Genomic DNA, 10,638 nt, shown 5'->3' on the forward strand with positions numbered 1-10,638 from the left:
CCAAGCAAACTACTGATTCTCACGCCGGAGAGTGGTAACAAGGAGCACCCCCCACCCCATCCTCCTTGTTACGAGTCACGGCTTGTTTCCTTGTGCAGGAGATCATCCACCGGTGACCCAGCCAGCGATCTCCGAGAGGAAGGGATTAACCCTTCTTGACGAGACCAGTGTGTTAACCCTGCCCGGTTAACCATTATTTTTTATATACCCTAAAAAATAGGTAGAAATATATCTATCTATACTATAAAGGGATATATTACCTTTTCCGCATCACTCACGAGCACACGTGAAATATGCGGAAGTGACACACATGAACCCATTCAGATGTGTCAGATGCTCAGAACCAGTGTTGTTCTTTGGACTGAACCGCATCTCAGGAACAGGCAAAGCGCATTGCCTTCATTCTCTTCAAGCTTCAAATCCCTCCTGTCCGGTTCACAACCACAGAGGGTGCATGAACAACTTCTTCAGCAAAAAGAAGGAACGGAATCTACGCGACCGCACATCAGCAGCCCTGACTCCTGAACCTTCAAGAGCTACATCCGTGCAACAAGCACACTTTGAGCGAAAATGGGACTGCAACATCGCAGACACCCATGAAGAGCTACAGACATAATCATAGCTTCCGCAGAGTGGTTGCTACGGTAGAGCAAAGCTCACTCCACATCACCGAACGAGGCTACCTCGTTGTAAACTCGGTATTGGAGCGTGAAGGAAAGTGGCTCCAGAAAGAACGCAGATACGTGCTCTAAACAAGCACTTATCAAGCAGCAAGTGTCCGAACAGCGGTAACAGGTCTCCCTATGACTTTGTTTACCTGCCAACGGACCGCGGTAACAAGTCTGCTTAGGACTTTGTTTACCTACCAATGGACCGCATGGAATAAACAACGATGGGCATCCCCTTGCCTATGACCATGTTTATTTACCCATAGTTTAGATCCACATTGTTCGACCAAACAGGGCCAACAATGACGCAACGAGGTAACCGCAAAGAACGTACGGTTACTTGAGAGCTATCAAGATGAACACGCACACCCCACAAAAAAGGGATGGTCATCTCATCATAGGATGCTGAACATAGAACTTGAGCAAAGTTCTAACACAACATCCAAAACCTTCAAACCCGACCGCAAAGGTTGGTTTAAAAGCTTTTCTTTTCTTCTTCGTGCACCATTCTGGCAAATGGTTCGAAGAAGAAACCACCCCCAAGAGGTTCGAAACATGTGCAAACCTTCGAACCACCATCCTAGAGGTTGGTTCGAAGTTTGTGCAGCATTACTATGAAGGTTCCTAACAGGCCTTCAACACAACAACAGGTGGCAACCCACCTGATGCCATGCAACGGCTGAGAATGTCGCATCAAGCGAAACTCCTTCACCGGTACGGAAGAGGCATAGCCGGATTTTTTACCAGATCACCAGTTTGATCTGGCCTAGAATTTTCTCCAGACTGCCAAACTACCTTCCTACACCATAAGTCCAGTGCTCCTCCCACGTGCAACTTGCACAAGGTAGCAACACTAGACTGGGGGGACTTGAAGGGGTATGGTCCCAAAACGACCATTACCCGCATCAAACAAACCCCTACCAGTAAGCAAACCGCACCCACGCGGTCACATCCTTCGAACCCATTCGGTCCGAAGATGAATAGCTTGACCTAAGTACGAAAGAAGATGAACATATCGATGCGGCTGGCACCGCATCATATGGCCATTTTCGTCACGACAAGGGAAGCGAGCAAATAGTCTCCACATGCGATGACGCGGCCAACACCGCATCTCGCGTATTTCTTGATCACAAGTAGGAGACGCGGCAACTTCAGACGTTACCGCATGCAGCGATGCGGCTCGCACCGCATCCTGCATATCCAACAAGTGGACTGACACGCCATGCAAGTGGCTGACACCACGAGGCAAGTGGCGCCGGCGACAGTCCCCTGTCAGAGCTATTAAAGCAATGGGCTGACGTGGCGTAACCCCCACGGCCGGCGAGACTGACACACCTGCAACGGTGCAGCTCGTCGTCAGCCCATCCATCAATCTCCTCCTTCACTCCTCGGCTATAAATACCGACCCCAAACCAGGTTTGAGGTATATCTCTCTTCACAACCCTCTCACTACTACTACTATCTTACTTTGCTTCCCAAGCAAACTACTGATTCTCACGCCGGAGAGTGGTAACAAGGAGCACCCCCCACCCCATCCTCCTTGTTACGAGTCACGGCTTGTTTCCTTGTGCAGGAGATCATCCACCGGTGACCCAGCCAGCGATCTCCGAGAGGAAGGGATTAACCCTTCTTGACGAGACCAGTGTGTTAACCCTGCCCGGTTAACCATTGTTTCATCAGCGGTCCACTGGAATTGTTCTTTCTTTGAACAGCTCCGCAGGGTCTTGATGAAAGGATAAGACTTAGCTGCATGGTTGGCTAAGAATCTGTTGAGTGCCGCTAGCCTGCCGGCTAGCCGTTGCATATCTTTCATCGATGAAGGCGATGGCATGCGCTCGATCGCCTGGACTTTCTCCAGGTTTACCTTGAATCCATCTTTAGTCACGATGAACACAAGGAATTTGCCTTCTTCCATTCCAAATGAGCATTTCCCTGGATTGAGCTTTATGTTAACGCTTCGCAGAGTTTGGAATGTTCTTTCAATATCTGTGAGCATGGTGTCCTCTTCCATGCTCATGACGACCAGGTCGTCCATGTAGATTTCGACACTTTTGCTTATTTGCCCGCGGAAAGTGTCGTTCATCAACTTTTGGTAGGTTGAGCCCGCGTTGCGCAACCCAAACGGCATCTTTGTATAACAGTAATTTCCGGTGGGAGTCCGGAATGCCGTTTTGTCTTCATCCTCGATTGCCATTTGTACTTGATGGTACCCTTCGTAGCAATCGAGGAAACACTTCCACATGAATGGTGCGAGATTATCGACTTTTTCGTCGATTTCTGGAAGCGCGTAACAATCCTTGGGGCAGGCTTTGTTAAGGTCTTTGTAATCGACGCACATGCGCCAGCCCCCGGACGGTTTTTCTACCATGACTGGGTTGGATAACCAAGTCTGCTATTTAACTTCCCGCAGGATGCCTGCGGAGAGCAGTTCTTCGATCTGCTCTTGCATCGCCTGATTTTTAGCGGACCCAAGGTGGCGTTGGCCTTGGATCACTGGTTTAATACCTGGCAAGGTATTTAAGTGATGTTCCGCGATATCACGTGGGACCCCGGTCATGTCTGCGGGTGTCCACGCGAAGATGTATTAGTTCCTGAAGAGAAGCTGCTTCAGGTGCGCTTTGGTGGTCGGGGATAAGGCGTGACCCAATGTGACCTTTTGTTCTGGGTATCTCGCGTTGAGAACCCATTTTTCTGGTTGGTCGTTGGGAGTGGGCCTTGCGACCTTGGTCGGACGTACTTCGTCCGACATTATGACGTCCCTGCGGGCATAGATTATCGCGACCCCCGATTCAGTTGGGAAACCGACCGCAGAGTGGGGGACGGATGTGATCATATTGAAATCTCCTTGGGATTCTCTCCCGAGGAGTACGTCATATCTGGAAGTGTGAGGTAAAACCATGAAGTTTACCTCTTCTGTCCTTGTGTGTCTTCCGTTGGAAAGACGCACAGGAAAAGTAATCTGGCCCAGGGGAAAGACAGTTTCCCCTGCGAACCCGGCCTACGGGTAATCTACTGCTTGCAACCGATCTTTGTCCTCCTGGTCGAACTGGTTGAAGCATTGTTCGTAGATTATATCAGAAGTACTGCCCGGGTCGATGAATAGACGCTCGGTGTAGTAGTGTGCCAGTTGGCCTGAAATAACGACGGCGCGCCAATCGCGCGGTCCGCCTCGGACTTTTGGAAAGACGACTTGCTCGTCTTTCCAGTCATTGTCCGGCCTTCTCGCCGCTTTGCGCGGCCTACCTTTGCCTCCGTGGATCATGTGGGTGGAAGCCACGTACATGGTTCTCTTCCCGGAGGAGGTACCTTCGCCATGAGGGGTGATGCGCTTGGTGGGTTTTTCCCACCTGGCAAAAGGTGTTGCAGTTTCCCCTCTTTTAAGGCCCGCTCAATCTCCAGCCGGAGACTGATGCAGTTGTTGGTGGTGTGGCCCGAGTCCTTGTGGTACTCACAGTAGAGTGCGAGGTCCTGATTTTTCTTGGACTTCATTGGTTGGGCCGGTCGCAAGAACTGTGGGTCCGCAAAAAGGACCTCACTTGGCGACATGGTGATCTCGGTCCAGTTGCGATCCCGAGAATCTTTTTTTGACGCCCGATTGTCTCGGGCGGGGTTGTGGTTCCTTGGGTCGAATGTGTTGGTTCGCGGGAAATATGGTTTGGAAATGTTGTCCCGATTTCCCGCGTCCCTGTTGCGTTTATTATTACGCTTGGACCCTTGGTGGGAGGTTTCGGCTTGGGGCTGTGCCTTCTCCAGATGCGGTTCAAGAGACCGCTGCGTCTGGGCGTATGTCTTGACCGCGGTCATGACATCTTCCCATTTTTTATGCAAGCCTTCCTTGACTGAGATGGTCATGACCATCTGCTTGTCCCTGACGGCCTTGATGAAGTGGTTCCGTGCCATTTTGTCTGCCACGTCACCTATCTCCAGGCACTCTTTGTTGTAACGGACGACGAATGCTTCGATAGATTCGTCGTCCCTTCGCCAGATATTCATGACGTCCATCGAATCGCGTTCGTGGCGTCGTTGTTGGCTGAAATGGGCGAGGAACTTGGTACGCAAGTCCTCGAATGATTCCAGTGATCCCACTGGCAAAGAATCGAACCATGCCCTGGCCAGGCCCATGAGGGTCTGGGGAAAAATTACACCACGTGGGTTCATCCCACTGGCCGTTGCACCCTGCGCCCATGAAGACGTTCATGTGGTCGTCTGGGTCGGTCGAACCACTGTATTTCCCGATGCCGAATGGGAATTTTGTAGTTGTGACCCGGGCGTGGGCAATCCGCGGGGCGAACTTGGAATTTTCGGCCGCTGTCTTTGGCCTGTATGGTTCATTAGCAGGGCGCTTGGCCGCCCTGAGGTATGTGTTGCGGGGTGACTGGGAGGAACATAGTTGCGCCCTCCCGGTCTGCTGCTGATGTCGTGCGAATCCCCGCGGTAGGTATAGTCGTTAGGGTCGGTATGACCGTACCCTTCGGTGTATGGTAGTGGGCCCAACCGGCTCTGAATTCCAGAGCCATGTCGGGATGCTGACCGTCGTCTGTCCTCAATGTGAGGACCTAGGCGGGTATGCACTGATCCCCTGGTGTGGGACCCGTATGCGGAATCATCCTCGTTGATTGTGTGGATCGAACAGTAGGATGATCCGCGGTCTTCACGTCTGCTTCTCGAAGCTGGACGTGAATGTCCCCTGCCTTCGTATTGTAGAATACGTTCAGCAGGGGTGTGCGGTGCTGGGGTTGGCCCAGCTTGTATGTGCGCTTCCGCACAAGCGCGGTTGTATGTTGCGGCCAGCAGGGTGGCCTGTTGGTCATACCAGATGTGGGGGTCCATGTTCGGGGGGATCACAGATGCGTACTGTGATAAGTCATGCCCGAACGTTAGGGATGGGCCCCTTTGCGTTGATGTGCCGATATGGCCCGGATTCGGTTCCGGTGGGGTACTCCCCACATTTCCTGTGTTGGTGGGGAGTGGATTATCCCCTGTAGTATTGTTTTGGTGATCAGTCATGATTTTGAGAGAGGACAAAGGATGATCGAAAAAGTGCTAAGAGTAGCGGTGGGCGCCAATGATGAAACAATGGTTAACCGGGTAGGGTTAACACACTGGTCTCGTCAAGAAGGGTTAATCCCTTCCTCTCGAGGATCGCTGGCTGGATCACCGGTGGTTGATCTCCTGCACAAGGAAACAAGCCGTGACTCGTAACAAGGAGGATGGGGTGGGGGTGCTCCTTGTTACCACTCTCCGGCGTGAGAATCAGTAGTTTGCTTGGGAAGCAAAGTAAGATAGTAGTAGTAGTGAGAGAGTTGTGAAGAGATACCTCAAACCTGGTTTGGGGTTGGTATTTATAGCCGAGGAATGAAGGAGGAGGATGATGGATGGACTGACGACGTGCTGCACCTTTGCAGGTGTGTCAGGCTTGTCGGTTGTGGAGGTTACGCCACGTCAGTCCATTGCTTACGTAGCTCTGACAGGTAACTGCCATTGGTGCCACTTGCACTGTGGTGTCAGTCCCACTTGTTGAGTGCATAGGATGCGGTGCAAGCCGCATCGCTGCATGCGGTAACGTCTGAGGTTACCGCGTCTCCTGCTTGTGATCAAGAAATACGCGAGATGCGGTGCTAGCCGCATCGTCGTCCGCGGAGACTGTTTGCCTGGATCCCTTGTCGTGACGAAAATGCCCATATGATGCGGTGCCAGCCGCATCGTTATGTTCATCTTCTTCTACGCCTAAGGTAAGGCTTCTCATCCTCTGACCAATTGGATTCGAAGGATGTGACCGCATGGGTGCGGTTCATTACTGGCGGGGGTTCGTTTGATACGGGTGATGGTCGATTCGGGACCATACCCCTTCACTTTCCTTCTACCGTAATAATTTTAGCCCCGTGATAATTTTCAACCGTCTTGTCTTTAAGCACATCAGCATAGGACCTCCCCTCATGTGTTCTAGGGATATGTTTCGGACCCTGATCAGACGATTGATGAACTGTTTGAGGACGCTCTACATACCTATTGTCACCCGTGCCATTGTTGTTCACTTGTTGTCCAACCTTCGGCCTCCATTCACTCCGGCCCAACAAGTCCGGGCTATAGGCAATCTTTTTGTGATCCTTGTCATACTTAGCCAGCGAAACGGTAACCTTCATATCGAACATTCTCATTATGTTCATAGACGCCAATGTTTCTTTCATATTCACCACTCCAACATATCGTACGAATCCAAAGCACCTTCCTCTAGAGTCCCTTTTCTGAGCCACATAAACATCCGAGACAAACCCAAACGGTTGAAATGCCCTCCACCGAACGTTCCTTGTAACCTTGTCCGAGATGTTTTGCACTAAAAAGGTCCATTCCACACCATCTCCCCGACTTCTATTATTCTTCCGGTATTGAACATCATGCCACGGGCCGCCATTATCAGGTTCTCCCCCACCGTCTTCCGGCAAAGCCATTTGTGAAAACCTCGAAGACCCTAGCAGCGAATGGATTAGACAGAAATCCTGATAGGATAAAAGGTTAGATCTAGATGAACACGAGTGATTCGATCGATTAAACCTCGTATGCTATCCTGATTCATGCCATCATCGTCGAGCACACTAAGCGTTATCGGGCGGCTGCGAGAAAGACAGAGAGAGAGATAAACGTGCGTTAACCTTCGTTAACCATATTCTTTTTTTTTTCTTTCTTCTTCTTTTCTTTTTAAACTCCCAATTTATTATCAAAAGATGAACGGAATTTCACGAAGTCCATATATTATTCACCAACATTTTGACCGATTAACTCATCTTTTATTTGTAGCAAAAGAACTTCATTTTTTTTAAATTAATAGCGTAAGATATATATAATTTAGAGGGTGTTTGGAATTACGTTTTTAAGTGATTATTTGATTATTGCAAAGTTTGTAAAACATAAATAATATAAAAAAAGTGTTTGGATGAAAAAGTGATTATCTGCCTCCAAAACGCAGTTTTAAAGAAGCATGTACCTGCATACTTTTTCAAAACGCAGTTTTGAAAACGCAAAATCTATTTTGAAAACGCAACACCAAACACCCCCTTAATACGAGCATCATAAAATTTAAATACGTATATAAATTTATAAAAACTTCACAGATATTAGAGGGGTCGGGGCGTCGCATTGTTAGGGCTAGCATATCGTGTATACCCGTACACGATAAGACACGACACGATACACGAAATCCCATACACGAACACGACACGATAACTTATCGTGTCCTTTTTTTCAAACACGAACACGACACGATATACACGAAAATTACCTGTTAATACCTGTTAACACGACTGTTCGACTGTTATACACGAAAATTACCTGTTAATATCTGTTAACACGAATAAAAACACGAACACGACATGCTATCTGAGAGTTACAGAGGGAGTTTAGGGTTTTATTTTTTTTAATTGAATGAGGAATGAAAATAGAAAGAAATTAAGGAACCCACACGCACATGGCTGAAGAGTTTTATTTAATTTAATTTCTTATCGTGTACTAACGGGTATTAACAGGTAAACAGGTATTTAATCTGTTTATACACGAAAATTAACAGGTAATCTCGTGTCTACTTGTTTGGTACACGATACCTGTTAAGGCCATACACAATACCTGTTAACATCGTGTAGGTTCGTGTCGTGTATTCGTGTAAAATTGCCAGCCCTACGCATTGTGGCCAAGCCACCACGCGTTGATTGCTGTTAAACATTGCCGCCGCTGGATTGTTTCACGCGTGGATGTGGTAACTTTTGCTCGTGATCACGCGTGAGAAATGGATTTGAACGTTGGAACTTGATGGGAAAAACCATAACTAGTGATGGACATTTCCACTAAAATCCATCACCAGTGGAGCGCCCCTTCCCCCTTATTGCAATAAACTAAATTTTGTTGATTTAAATACGTTTTTTTAACAACATCTCGGTCAGGGTTATATATAAACCGGGCAGAGCCAGGATTCGAACTCGGGTCTCCTGTTGATTTAAATACGTATATAAATTTATAAATCTTCACGGATATTATTGCAATAAACTAAATTATGTTGATTATGATCGAATTTACCAAAAACCATGTGTGTGGTGTTGGTTTTTGCAAGTTATTAATTTATTATCCCTCCTAGGTCAAAGGAGACAAAAACAACGTTTCCTTTTATTGTTTAACCAAAACTTTCTTCATTATGTCTCCATCCATGGATAAAATCGTCATTTTCACCCATCTCCCTCTCTCTCTCTCTATTCCATAACTGAAAACGACTGCAATGAACCTGTGGTCGACGTCTACCTATTCAACCATACTCATCCACACATACACGCTTTCCATACACGCGTATATATCTTTTATCTTTTATATATATACACACATAACACCTCATTACTTCTTTGTGCCCTCTCTCTCTCTACTGGATGTGTTCTAAAGGCTCGTACCTCTGTATTCTTGATTCCTCTGAGATAACTGGTCTGTATAAATGGTGGATGTTGAAAGAGTATGTTGTATGTGCGGTGACGTTGGCTTCCCCGACAAGATATTCCGGTGTATCAAGTGTCACCACCGATTCCAACACTCGTACGTCTCCGCCAACTTCCACCACTATATATCTCTCTTATACACACACCCAAAAAAAGTTATCTGCGACTGAAATACAGTCGCAGATACCCAGTTTTCTAGTAGTAATAACTTTTATTTTTTCCAACTACCATTTTTTAATCATGTATTCATGATATTCGCTTTTGGTTTATACATGATAAATTATCTAGGGGCATGCTAGCCTATGCCAACTTTGTTTTCAAACTTTCGTTTGACACTCAGGCTTGCGTCATAGCCTCCTACTTTAACCAGTCGTTTGAGTATTTCTTAAACGACCATTTTGAAAGTTAGGGCATGTGTCATAGTCTTGCACATAGCACGCGTTTAATTTTTCAACTATTATATTTTATTTATGAGATTAATATAATTCAACTAATAGGTATTGTAGCAACTACTATAACGAATCATCAGACCCGCCGGAGTTCTGTGATTGGTGCCAAACTGAGGTGACCAGGACGGGCAAACCCGGCGGGTCTTCAAAGAAAACAAGCTCAAAAACCGAGACCGGAGTTAGCAACCGGTCGGAATACTCCGGTCCCAAGATCAAGCAACAGGATCGTGAAGAGGGGTCAGAAAAAAGCAAGCCATGGTCTTCCACCGGCACCGGAGCTCCTTCACCAAAAACAAGTACTCGAAGGTACAAGCTACTTAAAGATGTCATGTGTTAGATAAAATAAATAAAGGTTGGAGTACGTACTTTGGTTGCCAAAGGTGAGATCTTTATGGAATTTAATGTTCTAGAGTGTAATTATTGGTTTGACTTGAGGGTAAAACGGGAACAAAATGTATTTTTGTTTCTTTCTTTTTTATTATCTTTTTTTTTTTGTTTTTTTTTTTTGGTGTATATATGGTTGGGCCTAGCTCTATCACTTGTTTGATAGTAATAATAAGTAAATAAGTTTGGTTCGAAAGTACGTACACATGTGAGTTTCATGTTGGCATGACTTTTTGAAAAAGTGGCATGACATGCATCGTTGGATCATGATTAAGGTATGTGGCAATATGATCCACGTACGTACATTTTGGTTGTATATGTTTTAGAAGCTTTTTCTTGTAATTTATGGTTTGCCAAAATATTTTTTTCCCTTTATGTTGTGACATTTACGAATATTTAGATCTAATTAATTTAGTTTAACATTTTGGTACTCAATTACAAAAAAAAAAAAAAAAAAAAAAAAAAATCGGTTTTAGAAGCGAAACCGGGAAAAAAATTGTTTTTTTTTAAAACCAGTTTTAAACTGAACTGAACGGAACTGACTGTTTGTAGAGCACTTAGCATGCTTAATCTTTGAAACCGGTTTTAAAGCCCAAATCGATTTCAAAAAACCGATTTAAACCTTTTTTTGTTGCACAAACCGGTTACTGTTTTGGGTTTAAAAAGGCA

General features: G+C 46.4%; 1 protein-coding gene across 1 annotated transcript; it reads left to right on the plus strand.

The window, feature by feature from the left end:
* The first annotated feature begins 8,944 nt into the window (after nucleotides 1-8,944).
* LOC110937807 lies at nucleotides 8,945-10,435 on the plus strand. The gene is made up of 2 exons (XM_022180264.2): nucleotides 8,945-9,233; nucleotides 9,634-10,435. Exons 1-2 carry the CDS (start codon nucleotides 9,136-9,138, stop codon nucleotides 9,920-9,922), a joined length of 387 nt encoding a protein of 128 aa, XP_022035956.1. The 5' UTR covers nucleotides 8,945-9,135; the 3' UTR covers nucleotides 9,923-10,435.
* Nucleotides 10,436-10,638: the final 203 nt, after the last annotated feature.

Source organism: Helianthus annuus, chromosome 4 (genome assembly GCF_002127325.2).
Source record: "Helianthus annuus cultivar XRQ/B chromosome 4, HanXRQr2.0-SUNRISE, whole genome shotgun sequence".
In the NCBI taxonomy this organism is placed as follows: Eukaryota; Viridiplantae; Streptophyta; class Magnoliopsida; order Asterales; family Asteraceae; genus Helianthus; species Helianthus annuus.